Raw genomic sequence first — 21,643 nt, 5'->3', positions numbered from 1 at the left:
TAGAATTTATTCTCAACGGTATCCAGATAGAAGGCATCCAGATGAAAGATCTTTCCGAAAGGTCTTGGGACGATTCGTTGAAACTGGATCTATTAATTATTCCAAACATGAGCGCATCAAGCCAGCTACTAATGAAGATAATGAATTGCAAGTTCTTCTTGCTGTTGAAGAAGATCCTAGTAGGAGTCAACGACAAATTGGGGAAATAGTGGATATAAGTGAGAGATCAGTGCAACGAGTATTGAAGAAACATCGCTTGCATCCATACCACGTTCAGTTACATCAAGAACTACTGTATGCTGATTTCGAGAAAAGAGTGAGATTTTGCAATTGGGCCATGAACAAAATTCGTCGAAACGAATATTTTTTCAATAATATTTTATGGTCGGATGAATCGACATTCCATAAAAATGGATTTGTAAATCGACATAATTACCATTATTATGCGACAGAAAATCCTCACTTATTGAGACAGGTGGATTATCAACATAGGTGGTCGATAAATGTCTGGGGAGGCATCATTGGAGAATATGTAATTGGTCCATACTTTTTTGAGGGACATATGAATGGTGCAATGTATCTCAATTTCTTACGAAATGATTTACCAGGTTGTGGTTACAACATGATGGTGCACCTGCTCACTATTCGGCAGAAGTGAGAGATCATCTAAATGAAGTATTTCCCAATAAATGGATAGGACGAAATGGGCCTGTACGGTGGCCCGCTAGATCACCAGATTTGACGAAACTAGATTTTTTCTTATGGGGATACATAAAAAATATGGTTTACGTTGAGCCACCAACTTCTCCCGAAAATATGCGACTTAGAATAACGAATGCTTTTCGCAGCATTACACCAGCTGTCTTGCGCAGGGTAGAACAGTCTTTCAAACATAGATTTCAGCTCTGCATTCAAGAAAATGGAAGACATGTTGAACATATTTTATAAAAGTTTCATTATCAACCTTAATTAAACTCTCCCTTTTGTAGTTTTGTAATTTGCCAGTTGACAAATTTGAATATCTAGAACTCAAGCTCTGAATGAATATAATAACATGAAAAAAATAGTTATTTATAATGTTTCTTTCTTTTAACTTGTTTGGTTTGATATTGCACGATTTATGAGTGAAATTCTGCATCCAATGAAAAAATAATTTTCCATTTAGCAAAAAGTGATAGGTACATACATTTATTTCGTTAAAAAATATTTGTTTGGACACCTTCTAATGTACAAAATTGAAACAAGATATCTTTCGTATATTTTTATCAGTCGTCAAATGGATTTCGCTTTGAAAAAATGACCATTTTTCGAAAGAAATGCTCATTTAAGAAAAACTATTGAACTTAGCCATAGGGAATACTTGATGAAATTTGTAGAGGTTTCGTTGGCGCTTCTTATGGATCAATAATATACAGGGTGTTCCATTTAATCTAAGGAAGATTTTGCAAATTTTGATTTACAATATTTGGCAAGCGGTTTTTCATATCCTGTATATCACAGGTCGATTTCAGATATATCGTTTGAGAGAGTTACCAATGTAGAATATTCGACCAAAAAAAAATTTCAACTGGACTTGGCACCACTTTATAATTTCAAATATTCTGAGTGACGAATATTGGAAAAAAAAACCTGTCATGCTAGATATCTCGAAAACCGTCAATATTTTCGAAGTGCAGTTATACATAAAGTTCATTTTATTTTCTATGAAGAAACCGAAAAAGCGATAAAAAATATAGGTTACCATTTAAAAAGACACAGTTGGGATCCGCCCAGAAAAAATCGAACACCCTGTGTGACCGCCAATATTTTTATTTTGTCGAGCTCGAGCAATAAGGTAATATTATAGGAAATTAGATTCCTATCTGCTTCCTATATAGAGATATGGAACACCGCGCCACTGTTGCAGGACCCTGTATATACAGGGTGTCCCTGGACTTCCTCTTTTCCTTTCGGGAATGTATAGATGGGGTCAAAATATCACCAGTACTTCATATAACTTTTTTTCCTAAAAGTCTTCGTAACCAAGTTACGGGCCCTCGAAGTTACAAAATGAAAAATGTTTTTCTTTGATACCTTTTCAAGTGAATATTCAAAATCATCCAAATTTTGGTAATTGACTAAACAAATGAATTCCGTCGATGAGCTTTCATGCAGGAGTCAGTTGTTTTGCTACAAAGTCAGGAACGGACTACCCCCGATGGTCCACACCCCAAAACTTTGAAATGACAGATATTTTTCAATATTTTTCAACAAAATAAGGTTACTTGGACAATTTTATGAATAAAAGTACTCGTGTGGAAAGTCGATCGGAGCAACGAGTTTTGATAAAAATGTAGTTCTACTCGACGACATCAAACCCGCTCGTCCACCATTATTTGAAATGAATAATTATCAAAGCAGAAATAATAATGATAACGTTAATTCAACAACATTTATAACAGGAATAATACAAAGTATGCTAAAATGAAGTCGTAAACAAAAAGTACAGTACCTATATGGAAGTTTAAGTCACAATTGTGATAGCAGATATTTTTTCAAAAGAAATATCAAGTTCTGTAGATTCGTGGTGTTTTTAAACTAACAAGCTACTCTACTATGAAATATCGAATTCATTCCATATTTTGTATGTACATAATACGTGTGGAATAATCACGTTTCGTGTTGATCAGTTATCTGAATCTCATGAAACTCAACATTCGAATGTTTCAAATTCTTCTTCACAGCTAAACTGTTGAGGAGTTTCACTGATAATTATAATTTTATGGGAGAAATTCTTTAACACGAATCTAAATTTAGCTGAAAAAACGCACATCGGAAAAAATATTTACTATACTAATAAAAAGCAAACGAATGAACTACAAAAACGGCTGCACATGATCAGGTGAAAAATATCCAGGGAATAATTATGTTCCATTTCTTTCACAGATGTTGACAAAAAAACCTTTTAGAAAGTTTTGATAAAAAATGAGAAACTGGAATGCGATTTTGTTTTGTTGAGTGGTGCGTTGTCATATGACTATCATTGTATTGTCAATATTCTATAGGATATTTTGAATTTTTTTGATATGGCCGAACAGTTTACATTCAATGAATATGCAGATATGCATGTATTTTATGGACGAGCATTTTGTAATGCTGCAGAAGCTCGTCGTCTGTATTCCGAGCATTTTCCCAATCGAACGGTACCGTCAAGAGAAACATTCGAGCGTGTCGATCGCAGCTTGAGGGAGACAGGTATGTAATAATTGATAATTAATTTGAGCACGTTGTTTTATTTCGATATTATTGTAGGTACAGTTTTGCCAAAACGAGGTGGTGAGGGCGCTCCTGGGACTGTACGTACCGTTGTATTGGAGGAAAATATTTTGGAAGCCGTCGCTGATGATCCTTCAATGAGCATCAGAAATCTATCAGAACAGTTCCATACATCCAAGTCCACTATTCATAGAATAATTAGGGAACAACTGCTCCACCCATTTCACATCCAGAAGGTACATGCCATGACACCTCAAGATTTTCCAGCACGACTGGAATATGCCAATTGGTTCATGGATAGGCAAAGAGAGGATATGACTTTTATTAATCGAGTTTTATTCACTGATGAAGCAGGTTTCAGTAGAGATGGAGTTATCAACTCTCATAATCTCCATATATGGCCGAAGAAAATCCCCATGGGATATTGCAAACCAGACACCAACGGAAATTCAACGTGAATGTTTGGGGTGGTATCATAGGAAACCATCTTATAGGACCATTCGTTCTACAGGACCGATTGAATGGAGAACGTTATTTGGAGTTCATTCAGAACGATTTGAATGGACTTTTGGAACATGTTCCATTGCAAACCCGAAGAGATATGTGGTTTATGAATGATGGCGCTCCTCCTCATTTTAGTTTGATTGTGCGTGACCATCTGAACCATATTTTCCACAATAGATGGATTGGTAGAGGTGGGCCATATTCATGGCCATCGCGGTCTCCGGATTTAAATCCATTGGATTTCTTTCTGTGGGGGCATCTAAAAAGCCTTGTTTACGCTACACCTATTCACACAAGAGATGCATTGTTGAATAGAATAACATTACATTGTGAAGCCATACGAAACGACCCTGGAATGCTATTTCAAGTACAGAGAGGGTGTCTTCGCAGACTAAGAAAATGTATAGAGAGAGAAGGTGGTCATATCGAGCAGTTTCTGTAGCGGATTTTTCATTTCTGTTTGCTCTTGAGGCTCTTGAGTTTCGTTAGTTAAACGTGTTTGCATTATAAAAATTCGTTATGAACATTTTACCTATCATTTCCATTTTCCTTAAAAACTAATATTTTCGAATAATGGTAGACATCTCAGGATAAATGTTGTTGAATTAACGTTATCATTATTATTTCTGCTTTGATAATTATTCATTTCAAATAATGGTGGACGAGCGGGTTTGATGTCGTCGAGTGAAACTACATTTTTATCAAGACTCGTTGCTCCGATCGACTTTCCACACGAGTATTTTTATTCATAAAATTGTCCAAGTAACCTTAATTCGTTGAAAAATATTGAAAAATATCTGTCATTTCAAAGTTTTGGGGTGTGGACCATCGGGGGTAGTCCGTTCCTGACTTTGTAGCAAAACAACTGACTCCTGCATGAAAGCTCATCATTTGTTTAGTCAATCACCAAAATTTGGATGATTTTGAATATTCACTTGAAAAGTTATCAAAGAAAAACATTTTTCATTTTGTAACTTCGAGGGCCCGTTACTTGGTAACGAAGGATTTTAGGAAAAAAAGTTATATGAAGTACTGGTGATATTTTGACCCCATCTATGCATTCCCGAGAGGAAAAGAGGAAGTCCAGGGACACCCTGTATATATATATATATATATATATACAGGGTCCTGCAACAGTGGCGCGGTGTTCCATATCTCTATATAGGAAGCAGATAGGAATCTAATTTTCTATAATATTACCTTATTGCTCGAGCTCGACAAAATAAAAATATTGGCGGTCACACAGGGTGTTCGATTTTTTCTGGGCGGATCCCAACTGTGTCTTTTCAAATGGCAACCTATATTTTTTATCGATTTTTCGGTTTCTTCATAGAAAATAAAATAAACTTTATGTATATCTGCACTTCGAAAATATTGATGGTTTTCGAGATATCTAGCATGACAGGTTTTTTTTTCCAATATTCGTCACTCAGAATATTTGAAATTATAAAGTGGTGCCAAGTCCAGTTGAAATTTTTTTTTGGTCGAATATTCTACATTGGTAACTCTCTCAAACGATATACCTGAAATCGACCTGTGATATACAGGGTATGAAAAACCGCTTGCCAAATATTGTAAATGAAAATTTGCAAAATCTTCCTTAGATTAAATGGAACACCCTGTATATTATTGATCCATAAGAAGCGCCAACGAAACCTCTACAAATTTCATTAAGTATTCCCTATGGCTAAGTTCAATAGTTTTTCTTAAATGAGCATTTCTTTCGAAAAATGGTCATTTTTTCAAAGCGAAATCCATTTGACGACTGATAAAAATATACGAAAGATATCTTGTTTCAATTTTGTACATTAGAAGGTGTCCAAACAAATATCTGGCAAATTACAAAACTACAAACGGGAGAGTTTAATTAAGGTTGATAATGAATTTTTTATAAAATATGTTCAACATGTCTTTCATTTTCTTGAATGCAGAGCTGAAGTCTATGTTTGAAAGACTGTTCTACCCTGCGCAAGACAGCTGGTGTAATGCTGCGAAAAGCATTCGTTATTCTAAGTCGCATATTTTCGGGAGAAGTTGGTGGCTCAACGTAAACCATATTTTTTATGTATCCCCATAAGAAAAAATCTAGTTTCGTCAAATCTGGTGATCTAGCGGGCCACCGTACAGGCCCATTCCGTCCTATCCATTTATTGGAAAATACTTCATTTAGATGATCTCTCACTTCTGCCGAATAGTGAGCAGGTGCACCATCATGTTGTAACCACATTCTATTGCGGAGGTCAAGAGGAATATCATCTAACAAACCTGGTAAATCATTTCGTAAGAAATTGAGATACATTGCACCATTCATATGTCCCTCAAAAAAGTATGGACCAATTACATATTCTCCAATGATGCCTCCCCAGACATTTATCGACCACCTATGTTGATAATCCACCTGTCTCAATAAGTGAGGATTTTCTGTCGCATAATAATGGTAATTATGTCGATTTACAAATCCATTTTTATGGAATGTCGATTCATCCGACCATAAAATATTATTGAAAAAATATTCGTTTCGACGAATTTTGTTCATGGCCCAATTGCAAAATCTCACTCTTTTCTCGAAATCAGCATACAGTAGTTCTTGATGTAACTGAACGTGGTACGACGAATTTTGTTCATGGCCCAATTGCAAAATCTCACTCTTTTCTCGAAATCAGCATACAGTAGTTCTTGATGTAACTGAACGTGGTATGGATGCAAGCGATGTTTCTTCAATACTCGTTGCACTGATCTCTCACTTATATCCACTTTTTACCCAATTTGTCGTTGACTCCTACTAGGATCTTCTTCAACAGCAAGAAGAACTTGCAATTCATTATCTTCATTAGTAGCTGGCTTGATGCGCTCATGTTTGGAATAATTAATAGATCCAGTTTCAACGAATCGTCCCAAGACCTTTCGGAAAGATCTTTCATCTGGATGCCTTCTATCTGGATACCGTTGAGAATAAATTCTACTTGCCAATAAACAATTCCTGTCTGATTCACCCAATATGAAAATCATATCAATCAAATCACTTTTTGATAACAACATTCTGATGAAATTATACCGACAGTTCAACTTCACGATTGACTAAAAATTTCAATATTCATTTGCAGCCAAATATTTTGTTCTGTCATTTGCCAGACTACTTGATTTCCAATAAATATTTCATTCGCTGAAAGGTTGTTTTAGACCGAAAGAATATGGCACAAATTCCGAGATTTTTGAAATTATTGTAACTATTCAAGAACGTCCATTTTGTGGTGTAATTCGCAACTTGTTTATCTAGCAACAGGTAATTTTAGGAATGGGCGATATTTTAAGGAAAGGGTATTTTTTGTATATTCTTATCAGTCGTCAAATGGATTTCGCTTTGAAAAAATGACCGTTTTTCGAAAGAAATGCTCATTTAAGAAAAACTATTGAACTTAGCCATAGGGAATACTTAATGAAATTTGTAGAGGTTTCGTTGGCGCTTCTTATGGATCAATAATATACAGGGTGTTCCATTTAATATAAGGAAGATTTTGCAAATTTTCATTTACAATATTTGGCAAGCGGTTTATCATACCCTGTATATCACAGGTCGATTTCAGATATATCGTTTGAGAGAGTTACCAATGTAGAATATTCGACCAAAAAAAAATTTCAACTGGACTTGGCACCACTTTATAATTTCAAATATTCTGAGTGACGAATATTGGAAAAAAAAACCTGTCATGCTAGATATCTCGAAAACCATCAATATTTTCGAAGTGCAGATATACATAAAGTTTATTTTATTTTCTATGAAGAAACCGAAAAAGCGATAAAAAATATAGGTTGCCATTTAAAAAGACACAGTTGGGATCCGCCCAGAAAAAATCGAACACCCTGTGTGACCGCCAATATTTTTATTTTGTCGAGCTCGAGCAATAAGGTAATATTATAGAAAATTAGATTCCTATCTGCTTCCTATATAGAGATATGGAACACCGCGCCACTGTTGCAGGACCCTGTATATATATATATATATATATATATATATATATATACAGTGTGACCCATTTAAGATGGAAGCACCCTTATAAAACTTACATTTTTCAACCGATTGGAATGTTTTTTTTTGTTAGGTAGATATTCAAAAAGTCTATTGGGACACCAAATATCATGAATAAATCTCAATTTCCAGGGCCAACTAATCTTATTTTTCAAGGTCAAAAATCTAAAAAAATTACTAGCGATTTTTTTAGAAAAACTCTGACTACACCACTGGATTTGTGACATTTTCAAATGGGTAACATGTAAATTACGTTGAAATGCGTCAATCAATAAAAAAGTTATAAAGGAATGAAATTTGAAAAATATGCCGTTTAATCAACAGTGGCGCGGTGTTCCATATCTCTATATAGGAAGCAGATAGGAATCTAATTTTCTATAATATTACCTTATTGCTCGAGCTCGACAAAATAAAAATATTGGCGGTCACACAGGGTATTCGATTTTTTCTGGGCGGATCCCAACTGTGTCTTTTTAAATGGCAACCTATATCGCTTTTTCGGTTTCTTCATAGAAAATAAAATAAACTTTATGTATATCTGCACTTAGAAAATATTGACGGTTTTCGAGATATCTAGCATGACAGGTTTTTTTTTTCCAATATTCGTCACTCAGAATATTTGAAATTATAAAGTGGTGCCAAGTTCAGTTGAAATTTTTTTTTGGTCGAATATTCTACATTGGTAACTCTCTCAAACGATATATCTGAAATCGACCTGTGATATACAGGGTATGAAAAACCGCTTGCCAAATATTGTAAATGAAAATTTGCAAAATCTTCCTTAGATTAAATGGAACACCCTGTATATTATTGATCCATAAGAAGCGCCAACGAAACCTCTACAAATTTCATTAAGTATTCCCTATGGCTAAGTTCAATAGTTTTTCTTAAATGAGCATTTCTTTCGAAAAATGGTCATTTTTTCAAAGCGAAATCCATTTGACGACTGATAAAAATATACGAAAGATATCTTGTTTCAATTTTGTACATTAGAAGGTGTCCAAACAAATATTTTTTAACGAAATAAATGTATGTGCCTATCACTTTTTGCTAAATGGAAAATTATTTTTTCATTGGATGCAGAATTTCACTCATAAATCGTGCAATATCAAACCAAACAAGTTAAAAGAAAGAAACATTATAAATAACTATTTTTTTCATGTTATTATATTCATTCAGAGCTTGAGTTCTAGATATTCAAATTTGTCAACTGGCAAATTACAAAACTACAAAAGGGAGAGTTTAATTAAGGTTGATAATGAAACTTTTATAAAATATGTTCAACATGTCTTCCATTTTCTTGAATGCAGAGCTGAAGTCTATGTTTGAAAGACTGTTCTACCCTGCGCAAGACAGCTGGTGTAATGCTGCGAAAAGCATTCGTTATTCTAAGTCGCATATTTTCGGGAGAAGTTGGTGGCTCAACGTAAACCATGTTTTTTATGTATCCCCATAAGAAAAAATCTAGTTTCGTCAAATCTGGTGATCTAGCGGGCCACCGTACAGGCCCATTCCGTCCTATCCATTTATTGGGAAATACTTCATTTAGATGATCTCTCACTTCTGCCGAATAGTGAGCAGGTGCACCATCATGTTGTAACCACATTCTATTGCGGAGGTCGAAAGGAATATCATCTAACAAACCTGGTAAATCATTTCGTAAGAAATTGAGATACATTGCACCATTCATATGTCCCTCAAAAAAGTATGGACCAATTACATATTCTCCAATGATGCCTCCCCAGACATTTATCGACCACCTATGTTGATAATCCACCTGTCTCAATAAGTGAGGATTTTCTGTCGCATAATAATGGTAATTATGTCGATTTACAAATCCATTTTTATGGAATGTCGATTCATCCGACCATAAAATATTATTGAAAAAATATTCGTTTCGACGAATTTTGTTCATGGCCCAATTGCAAAATCTCACTCTTTTCTCGAAATCAGCATACAGTAGTTCTTGATGTAACTGAACGTGGTATGGATGCAAGCGATGTTTCTTCAATACTCGTTGCACTGATCTCTCACTTATATCCACTATTTCCCCAATTTGTCGTTGACTCCTACTAGGATCTTCTTCAACAGCAAGAACTTGCAATTCATTATCTTCATTAGTAGCTGGCTTGATGCGCTCATGTTTGGAATAATTAATAGATCCAGTTTCAACGAATCGTCCCAAGACCTTTCGGAAAGATCTTTCATCTGGATGCCTTCTATCTGGATACCGTTGAGAATAAATTCTACTTGCCAATAAACAATTCCTGTCTGATTCACCTAATATGAAAATCATATCAATCAAATCACTTTTTGATAACAACATTCTGATGAAATTATACCGACAGTTCAACTTCACGATTGACTAAAAATTTCAATATTCATTTGCAGCCAAATATTTTGTTCTGTCATTTGCCAGACTACTTGATTTCCAATAAATATTTCATTCGCTGAAAGGTTGTTTTAGACCGAAAGAATATTGCACAAATTCCGAGATTTTTGAAATTATTGTAACTATTCAAGAACGTCCATTTTGTGGTGTAATTCGCAACTTGTTTATCTAGCAACAGGTAATTTTAGGAATGGGCGATATTTTAAGGAAAGGGTATTTTTTGTATATTCTTATCAGTCGTCAAATGGATTTCGCTTTGAAAAAATGACCATTTTTCGAAAGAAATGCTCATTTAAGAAAAACTATTGAACTTAGCCATAGGGAATACTTAATGAAATTTGTAGAGGTTTCGTTGGCGCTTCTTATGGATCAATAATATACAGGGTGTTCCATTTAATATAAGGAAGATTTTGCAAATGTTCATTTACAATATTTGGCAAGCGGTTTTTCATACCCTGTATATCACAGGTCGATTTCAGATATATCGTTTGAGAGAGTTACTAATGTAGAATATTCGACCAAAAAAAAATTTCAACCGGACTTGGCACCACTTTATAATTTCAAATATTCTGAGTGACGAATATTGGAAAAAAAAACCTGTCATGCTAGATATCTCGAAAACCATCAATATTTTCGAAGTGCAGATATACATAAAGTTTATTTTATTTTCTATGAAGAAACCGAAAAAGCGATAAAAAATATAGGTTGCCATTTAAAAAGACACAGTTGGGATCCGCCCAGAAAAAATCGAACACCCTGTGTGACCGCCAATATTTTTATTTTGTCGAGCTCGAGCAATAAGGTAATATTATAGAAAATTAGATTCCTATCTGCTTCCTATATAGAGATATGGAACACCGCGCCACTGTTGCAGGACCCTGTATATATATATATATATATATATATATATATATATATATATATATATATATATATATATATATATATATATATATATATACATATATATATATATATATGCTTTGTTTCAATTTTCCCCAAATCAACTCAATGGGATTGAAAACATAAAAATAGAGGGGGAAGTCTCAATATGGTGTGTCCATACTTTTCCGCAATACTCTCAAGGGCATACACTTTTTCAAATGTTTTTGTCTGTAAATCTTCAAGTAGTTGGTTTTTGGTATAGTTATCTTCAAAATACAAATTGTTATCCATTAAAAAACTTTGTATTTCATCTTTCCTCGAATTTTTATTCGGTACTTTGATGAGCTGTCGCGAATGATAGGAAGCGTTGTCAAGAACTATTACACTATTCGCATCCAAATTTGGGACCAATGTGTTTTCAAACCATTCCTCAAAAATATTAGTTTCCATGTTCTTATGATAGTCAACATTGCAGTCCTCAAGTTTTTTCCACATAATTTCAAATAATTCGGAACCCATCCTTTACTTCCTCCGCAATGCACAATGATTAGTCGCGATCCTTTGTTTGCAGGCATGTTAGGCGTACACATTCTTGAACATCAGTCCACCCTTTCATAACTGTGTCGTGAGTGTCAAACCAAGTTTCGTCCAAATAGAAAATTTGCTGTTGTTCTTGTCTATATTTGTTTATTATTTTAAATCTGAATCCTGGTTGCTTTATCCAATTCTGAAGAGTTTTGTCACAGCATCTCACGTTATGGCCGGAAGTATTCTATTTCTTCCTTATGATTTCAATTGTAGGAATCTCATTGCTTTTGTAACAGTCGTATATTGTTTTTTTATTGATTTTATTAGATGAACATCTAAAGGTTTTGGTAATCCCGCATCACATCGCGTCTTGCGTTCATAAGGTTTGTTTTTGACTATTTTACGAACAGTTGCGAAAGGAATTTCGGTCAAATCTGATGTTGCTTGTAATAGTTTCTTTCCTTCGGAACCAAACTTGATATGTAGATTCTTATATACATTGAAACATACTCTCTGGGTTTCAATATTCAAATGCATCCGAATCGTATTCACTGGAATCTCTTTTACGCATTGTTCACCAGCGTTATTGGACACTACACAGGAAAAAGTCTGCGTTTTTATCACACTCGGTACTACTATTAGAACTTGTCCAAGGACGCCACATTTTAAACAAATAACAAACATTTTAAGTAATTATAACTTCACCAATATCGAATTTCAACACTCAAATCACGATCAGTTCCTGAACTGAACATTGACGACACAACGGAGGTACTCATCGCTACATTCTATTGTTCACCATAACATGACTTCAAATTTAATTTTATGACTTTTCAACCAATCATGAAACTCGGTTAGTAAAAATTATCCATTACGAACCCCCAGTTCTTCAGTCCACGTGGACTAATTCGTAGCGGCATTATTTCTTTGTATTGTTTTTTTTGGCCTTTGAGTTAGCCGATAGCTTTAAGAATTACTATACCAGTTACTTCGACTATACCACTTTTGTTTTTTTTATGAGTTATTTATGAGTATGATAAATAATATATCCTTTCGAATACCGGTTGTCCCATACTTTGTAGATCATAAATTACTTGTCGAAATAATAATAATTAAGATCGAAAATCTAACAGCCATTATTTTAGCGTTTCTGAAATTTTTTATGATGAAAATGGTATGATCTCATTTTTCCATTTTCAAGTCACAACTTGTCTGCTGAAATAATGATAATAACGACCATGTGTTCCTGTTAAAAATATGTTTTCCGTTAACCAGCTGTCGCCCCCTACGAACGGTAACGGTGGAAAATTCTGCGAGCTAGATGTTAACGAGAACTCACCTTGCTCAATTCCTTGCTCGTTAAACCTAACGTATATTGTTTTTGTGTTTCTGGTACCATTTTAGTTTTCAAAGATAAGTTTCTCATGAGTATGATGAATAATATATCCTTCTTTGCAATACCGGTTGTCCTATATTGTGTAGATCATAAACTATTCGTCGAAATGACAATAATAGAGACCAAAAATCTGAAGACGATTGTATTTACGTTTCAAGCAAGATATACTATCCAAAACAAATCAGCCATAGAAAAAGCTAAGATAAGTTTCAACAGAGAAGTAGGAATGAGGTATTGGAAGAAATCACATTCTGAAGTTCATCAATAACTGAAATCAATAAAACTAGCCCCAACGGTGAAAAAAAAACATGTTAATAATGTTATGTTATGGAAACTATAATGAAAATGAAAAATCTGTTACGAACAAATATGGCATGACAGTGTATACCCAAAGAATTCCCTATATTATGTGGTGAATTGAACGATTGACCATAGTGATTTAATAGTAGAGTTCGTAATGTAGAAATAATGACATACTTTGCCAAAAAATTCACTGATCTGATAGCTAATTTTAAGTTGATGGAAATGATGAACTACTTGGAATGTTTAAAACTCATGAGAAATTACTGCCTTTACAATATCCAACTTTCCTAGGAATAAAAATTACATAATGCAAAAGCATCCTTGATGAACCACGAAGACTTTAGGGAATTGATAAGGAGAAAATCAGAATCTACTATTTATATTCAAATTTCTATTGAAAACCAAAAATATCCTTCCCTCGAGAACGAACGATACAAATCTGCTTTCTAAACATAAAAGACAAGCATTTTACAAAAACTAATTATTCTGGATAATTTGTAAAAAAGGTCGTATTATAGACAAATGCACTGATTTTGTACTTATTGAATTGTGATAAGAATTTAATGTCATTACCAACAAGAATTTATGCATTTGCTGCCAAAAGGGACGCCACAGAATAGCCCAAACCATGCAGTATTGATGAATACCCAAATGCTTCTACAGTCCATCGCACAACCACAGCAGAATAGAAGCAACAGGAGGAACCGCAACAAAACAAATCACATAACGACGACCAGGAAATGGAAATGATTATTTAAATAAATCTCAAAATGTTGTCCTTTTGAAATTTTTGGTCAATAGAAACTATTCTTCCGAATGAACTTTTGTTTATGTAATAAAAGACTCAGACTTACCTTGCCAAAGTGTAGATATAAATTCATTTGGAACAAAATTGAATCATTTGAGCACATTATTTATTCCAAATCCAAGCATGATAAAGCCAAAACACCTCTTTGGCGAAGATGATCTGGAGGTATCAAGGTAAGTAATTTCCAATACGAAATTAGTGTGGATTTTATATGGAAAGTTAATAAACAAGATGACGACTTGAGAACTATTCATGCCGAGTACCAAGTTACTTGAACACCTCCCGTGAAAGTATCTATAAAATAAAAGTAAATCTCCAACCTTTCTTCGATGATCGAGACTGTCAAGGTTGCAAGTGACGTTCGTGATGTCCATATATGCGAATAATACTCCAAAGATCTGATCTGAGCTTTGTAAAGTATCAAAAGTTGCTGGGGTTTTTAATTTTCTGGTTCGGAACATTGTTCCTAGCTTTTGTGAAGCAGTCTTTGCAATTCCTTTACTTTTGCAATTGGAGAACATTTATCTTTTTGGCATTGAAATGAACCTGGTTACTTTCACCCCAATTCGATATCACCTCTAGATCCTCATTAAGATATGCAACGTCCTGCTGCCGGTGAAAATGAGCATCCGCAGCCGATGTCCTGGAATCCAAATGAACTAACCAAACAAGTGTGCTGCCACACACGGTCGAAGGCCTTTAAAAAATCAAGCGCAACAGCTCTCGAATCGCCATGTTTCTTGATTGCGTTATTCCAGATATGGGTGACATACAATGGAAGGTCGCCTGTTGATTTATGTTTTCGATAGCTATATTGATCGCTCAAGATGTTAAAGCCTTCCAAATATTCAAGAATATGGTGGTTTACGGCTTTCTTCATATGAGTTTTGATATCACTGATAGTAAAGCATCTGGTCTATAGTCATTTGAAAGATTTTTCTTGCCCGAAAAGGGCAAGAAATATCATATAACCTTTTTATATAAGGAAATTACAAAACTGATACATTTGACTTTCCATGAGTTATAATAATTATATATATAATTCCGAGAACAGGCAGGGAGTAAACTGCTCTCATTGTAACATTGGCTTCATAAGTAAAAGTCACCAACCAACAGCCTACCGACTGACAGTACTTTTGTTTCCTATAATGTACTTGTTCAATTTTGTGATTGATCAAATCAGATCAATTTTATTTTTCAGAAACGTTCACTCATAAGTAGATCAAGCAAGATATCTTCAACCAGTGCGGACTCTAAACCAAGAAGGGTCAACTCATCAAGCTACATTTTCAAAAATCAATAAGACTTTATTGTAAATAATTGATAATAAATATCTACAGTTTACTTTTAGACTCAACTTTACAACTTTTCTTGAATTCTGTTTCCCATTCACAAACTTCCTTTTGAGTCAAATTGTAAAATTTTCCATGTCTGCCAAGTCCCGAAACAAATTTTTTTGCACCTTCCAGAATACCTGCCACTGAAAGCTTCTTTGCATTATTTTGTTCTTGTTTGAGAAGATCTTCATAAGCTCCTTGGAAAGCTGCATTGTAAGTTGATTCCCTGTCAATGTTGAGACATTCTTGAGGGAATTTTAAGAGTGATGATGCCAAATTCATGGACTGACCCAATGCTGCAAATCAAAATAACAATAAAAAATGTATTTTGGAGATATTTGACAATTGTGCAAATCATCAGTTTCGAAACACCTCGTTGTATAATATTTAAAATAGTTGTTTAAGATGCCTTTTTATCAATACTGACCATAGTGAATACCTACTACAAGTTCGGACTTCCATTGTGTAAAAAATAAAATTATAGTTATTGAAATACGAGTAATTAAATTATAGAAAAAAACCCGAACCGAAATATTTAGATAAGTTAGTTAAAACAGATGTCAAATTCATGGACTGACCCAATGCTGCAAATCATAATGACATTAAAAAATGTATTTTAGAGGTATTTAATAATACTGCACATTATCAGTTTTGAAACACCTCGTTGTATACTATTTAAAATAGTTTTTTAGGATGCCTTTTTTGTCATTACTGACAATACTACAAGTTCGGACTTCCATTGTGCAAAAAATAAAATTATAGTGAATGAAATACGAGTAATAAAATTATACAAAAAACACCCGAACTGGAATATCCAGATGCGTTAGTTAAAACAGAAATAATGTCAGAAATGAGAAAGCATTGAAAAAATCTAATTGAATTGGTAGAAATCAGAAAAACATGAAAAATACCTACAATCGGAAGTGAAAAAGATTGGTGAGAACACGATCCTCGATTGAAGACTGAGAACAGGGCACCCAAAAAGCCATCAACGTCGTTAAATGATGGCTCCCAATATGTCATTAGTCATGAAGTATGAAGAGCTACGAATGGCCCACGAAGAGATAAAAATCATCAATATTCTACCCACGGGCAAGGGGGATGCTACCTTTGTGAAGGAGCAGAAGTTGAGGATGTTTTATACACGAAGATCGCATGATATTCCATTGCTAACACCGCACTTCAATAAGCTCTCTCACCCGCATGGACTACCCAACATCCACAAGAAGGATATTCCACGATCATCAGTTCCAGAGACTCAGCCACTCATAACTTATCCAGATTCCTACTCCCAATCATTCAACCACTACAGGGAAAACCCTCGTTTTTGTGAAGAATTCAAGTATTTTTATCGAACTACCGCAGGCAATGGAGATCGCAGAACGGGACCAATTGTCGGTTTCGACATAATAAGCTTGTACACCAGTTTTCCTGATAAAAAAAAACTCAAAGTGAGCTCACCGAAAAATAAGACTTCGAAGGTAGAACTAGGTTACCTCGAAGAGTAATCACAGAACTTTGCTACTGCTACTTCCAACTTTGGGACGGATTCTTCACACAAGGCGAGAGAGTATCATTGGGACAATATTCCATATTCTTCGTTTCACTATCACTGTCGTCATTTAAATCAATAATGAATTTATTTCCACCATTGATATGGAAGTTTCCAATCTCCATATAGTCTTTTTCAACTAAAATTACTTTTTCAATTCTTTTCTGTCAGTCTTCTTCAGTAATATTAGATACTTCTCCTTTATCTAGCTCTATCACCTTCTTATCAAACTTTGGAAAATTATTTTTACGCCCGATGCTTTGCTTCAATTTTCCCCAAATCAACTCGATGGGATTGAAAATACAAAAATAGGGGGAAAGTCTCAATATGGTGTGTCCATACTTTTCAGCAATACTCTCAAGGGCATACACTTTTTCAAATGTTTTTGTCTGTAAAACGTCCAGTAGTTGATTTTTAGTATAGTTATCTTCAAAATGCAAATTGTTATCCATTAAAAAACTTTGTATTTCATCTTTCCTCGAATTTTTATTCGTACTGAGATGAGCTGCCGCGAATGATAGGAATAGTCGGAGAGCCAGTGCCAATGCCAATGAAAAGATTAGTTAATTTTTAATTATAATTTAAGATGGCAGACACTTTGGAGAGGGTTTACATATAATACATTATTTTTTTTAACAAAATTAAATGTTTGATTCTTTATGAAATTTTAACAGCTACTTAATCAAATATTTAAAAAGTTAATTACAAAACGCCAGACAGTTTTATTGGGGTTTAATTTCCATCAAACATGAATATAAATTCTAGTTGGCGGCGTGAGTGAGAGCACCGATCACCATAGTAGCTACGCTTTCATTGGTTGTTAATCACGTGATCTTTACCAGCGGACATTTAAAATAAAATTCATACTTATGAATAGATGTAATGTAAAGAAATTCAAGATGTAAAAAGATAGTAAGAGATAGCAAGATGTAAAAGATAGTAGTAAAAAGATAGTTATGACTTTCAAAGAACTTTTAATAAATCAAAATTGGAAAATACTGTAGTTAAGTGGGGATGGAAAATTATTATTGAATTTTATTGATTAAAATAAATTGTGAGGTTATCATTGAAAATTCCATCATTGCAGGATATAGTTAATTTTGTAGGTTTATTGTCGTAGAAAATATTTATTACAAACATATATTATTAAAAAAAAATTGGGAAAATATCTTTAATTTTTCTCATCACTACTGTTCTCTGAAGAATCACTTCTTTTGGAGAATCATCACTCGAATAAATGTCCGGATCAGGAGAAGTTTCTTCGTTGTCTGAAAAAAAATAAATATAATTAATGTTATTCCTAGAAAATTGAAAAATTCGAATTATCAAGAAATACAAACCGCCATTGTTGACATTTCGTCCAATATTTGAACCAGTTTTAATCCCATCCAGAACAGTTTGTGGTATGCATTCACCTTCAAACCATTTAAATTCATATCAGTCGTCTTTAATTGCCCAACCTTGGGATCCAGGTAATAAATATGTTGAGAGTGCGAAGATGAGCGTTTCGCCAAATACTTGTTATGTACTGAGTCTGCATTAGGTGTTGATGTAACTCAGCTTAACAAGGTGGCAAATTCGAAGCATCATATTCAAGCAACGTCTTTTGAAAAGGTTCATCTGTGCTTTTACTTTTATAGGTTGAACAAAAACTTTTGAAAACGCGCATAATTAATATCTGCAACGTTCTTGTAGCCAAATTTATTTTTTTCACTCCACATTTTGTTAAGAAACTTACTAAAAAAAATTGTAGAACACGTGCTCACACTAACAACGGTCAACTGAAAACACACGATGTACTGCCGGCACAGCTGCTAAAGATCACGTGATTAACAACCAATGAGAGCGTAGAAGGGGAGCGTAGCTACTATGGTGATCGCCGCCAACTACGCGCATCCTATCTCTTTCTATTTGAAATAAAATTCATTTTCATGTTTGTCGGGAATCAAACCCCAACAAAACTGTCTGGCTTTATGTAATTAACTTTCTAAATATTTGATTAAGTAGCTGTTAAAATTTCATAATGAATCAAACATTTCATTTTGTTAAAAAAAAAATTACTTTGAAGGAAATTAATTGTATGTAAACCTCTCCAAAGTATCTGCCATCTTAAATATAAATAAAAATTAACTAATCTTTCCATTGAAGTTTTTTGGCCGGTGAATCAAACACTTATTTTGGCTTATATTTTTTACACCTTTCTATTATGTGCAGTACCTGGTGTCCCGGGCAGGGTCAGGCAAACACAGGTATTCGTACTTCTTATTCCATAGATACTAGCCTTACAAAATTTCAGGGTGCATCAAACACTTCATGAAACATGCGTCACTGACTCTTGGACTAGAAGCGTTGTCAAGAACTATTTATTAACTATTCGCATCCAAATTTGGGAACAATGTGTTTTCAAACCATTCCTCAAAAATATGTTCTTATGATAGTCAACATTGCAGTCCTCAAGTTTTTTTCTACATAATTTCAAAGAATTCGGAACTCATCCTTTACTTCCTCCGCAATGCACAGTGATTAGTCGCGATTCTTTGTTTGCAGGCATGTTAGGCGTACACATTCTCGAACCATCAATCCACCTTTTCGTAACTGTGTCGTTAGTGTCATACCAAATAGAAAATTTGCCGTTGTTCTTGTCTATATTTAGTTCCCGCATCACATCGCGTTTTTTCGTTAATAAGGTTTGTTTTTGACTATTTTACGTACAGTTGAGAAAGGAATTTCCGTCAAATCCGATGTTGCTAGTGATAGTTTTTTTTCCCTCTAAACCAAACTTGATAGGTAGATTCTTATATACATTGAAACATACTCTCTGGGTTTCAATATTCGAATGCATCCGAATCTTATTCACCGGTATTTCTTTTTCGCACTGTTCGCCAGCGCTATTAAAATCACTACATAGAAAAAAGTTGTTATCACATTCGTTATTACTATTAGTACTTTTCCAATAACAAAAATTTCAAGTAATTATAACTTCACCAATATCGAATTTCAACACTCAAATTGCGATCAGTTCCTGAACTGAACATTGACGACACAACGGCGGTACTCATCGCTACATTCTATTGGTCACCGTAACATGACTTCAAATTCAATTTTATGACTCTTCAGCCAATCATAAAATTCGGTTATTAAAAAAATCTAATACGAACCGCCAGTTCTTCAGTCCACGTGGACTAATTCGTAGCGGCATTAATTCTTTGTATTGGTTTTTTTGGCCTTTGACTTCGCCGATAGCTTTAAGAATTGCTATATCAGTTACTTCGACTATACATGATGTAAAGGGCTATATTGATCTACATTGAATGCACAATGTATTCAAGATACTCAATTGGATAAGGATTAATGCTGTATTGCTTAAACATCGCTTCGTAAAAAAGTAAAGGATAAAAAATGGTTATTGTGGGTTATCCCTAAGAGATATACCATCGCAGACTTTTTGTAGACCTTTCCGTATCGTTTAGATTCGGAATGGATGCATTCCAAGGAATGATTTGAAAACATGAAGGACCTTTCATGTTCAGCATACCGTTTTGAGAAATTTCGGCCACATTGTCCCACATGAACACTATTACACTCCGGACACTTAAGCTTAGGAACTGCAGATTTCTCCATCTTGTCCATTTTATCTTTGGCATTGGAAAGGTAATTAGATAACTGGGTAGGTGGTTTGAATGCGACTTCCATATTGTATTTTCTAAAAAATCCCCTGAGATCACTTAAAACTGAAGTTACATGACTCGAGGACGATGTCGTAATCTACCTGACCCCAAGTCTCGTCACTGGCTTTGTTGTTGCTTTGTTCCAGCTGGGCAGGAACAAAGCAGTTTGTCTTCAATCGAGGACCACCTGCCCAGCTGACGTCCTTTTTGAATTCTCTCATGAAGCGATCTATAAGACTCACTGACAACCATAACAGATCCAAAGAACCATACAAACTCAAAGCAGCCCTTCACCAAAACTACTAGCACGTCTCCCAAATCAAAAGATTCAACAACAACAAACCCAAACCCCACACTCCAAAGTACCACATAAATAGGTTGACCAAAAGCTTTTCTCCCTTACATCCATGGTGAATTCTGAAGAAGCGTAATGTAAGAACAGTATTTACAGCCAACAAATATTCACTTTTTTTACGAACACCCAAGGATACGATACGCAATAAGACACAGGGCATATACGAAATACCATGTTCTACCTGCTCCAGAACTTTACATCGGCCAGACCAATAGAAGAATTTCCAACAGTGCCTATGAACATAAACTAGCTGTTTCGCAATTAGATCCAACTTCCCCCTTCTTCAAACACCACCTTGAAAACAGGCCCACACAAAAAGCTTCAGAAATACCAAAACCATTGCTTTGAAGAAAACTCTTCAGTCCAGAAGAGATATCGCAGGTCGGGTACCTGCGATATCTCTTCTCTATACCTGTCAAGCAGCATAAATACTGGACCCGAACAGAGTTGTCAGTTTTCTAAGTTCTAATATATTATAATGATGTAGCTAAATGGGTAAGTGATGAATTTTGAATTTTTTAAAAAGATTGTTGTTTTTTTATTATTCAAGTTTTATAAATTTGGGTTGACTCTTTTGTCAATGTAAAGGAATTTTTCTCAACACCTCAGGTGGATTCTTACTCAAATATAAAT

The 21,643-nt window shown here is 34.5% G+C and overlaps 2 protein-coding genes across 2 annotated transcripts in view; one reads left to right on the top strand and one right to left on the bottom strand.

The window, feature by feature from the left end:
* Positions 1–15,455, top strand: part of LOC111502903 (uncharacterized) — a 26,227-nt gene extending 10,772 nt beyond the window's left edge. The window contains exon 5 of the mRNA XM_074174646.1: positions 15,300–15,455. Within this exon, the coding sequence (XP_074030747.1) occupies positions 15,300–15,401 (102 nt within the window). The 3' untranslated portion in view covers positions 15,402–15,455. The remainder of the gene's footprint in view (positions 1–15,299) is intronic.
* The window catches only part of LOC111507423 (probable enoyl-CoA hydratase echA8), a 21,010-nt gene continuing 14,751 nt past the window's right edge, over positions 15,385–21,643 (bottom strand). The window contains exon 5 of the mRNA XM_074174644.1: positions 15,385–15,731. Coding sequence (XP_074030745.1) covers positions 15,433–15,731 — 299 coding nt within the window. The 3' untranslated portion in view covers positions 15,385–15,432. The remainder of the gene's footprint in view (positions 15,732–21,643) is intronic.

This window comes from Leptinotarsa decemlineata, unplaced genomic scaffold (genome assembly GCF_025532065.1).
Source record: "Leptinotarsa decemlineata unplaced genomic scaffold, Ldec_3_MD MMD2_tig00000690_RagTag_RagTag, whole genome shotgun sequence".
Classification (NCBI taxonomy): domain Eukaryota; kingdom Metazoa; phylum Arthropoda; class Insecta; order Coleoptera; family Chrysomelidae; genus Leptinotarsa; species Leptinotarsa decemlineata.
Note: the sequence above shows the minus strand (reverse complement) of the source record. Positions and strands in the feature narration are given on the sequence as shown.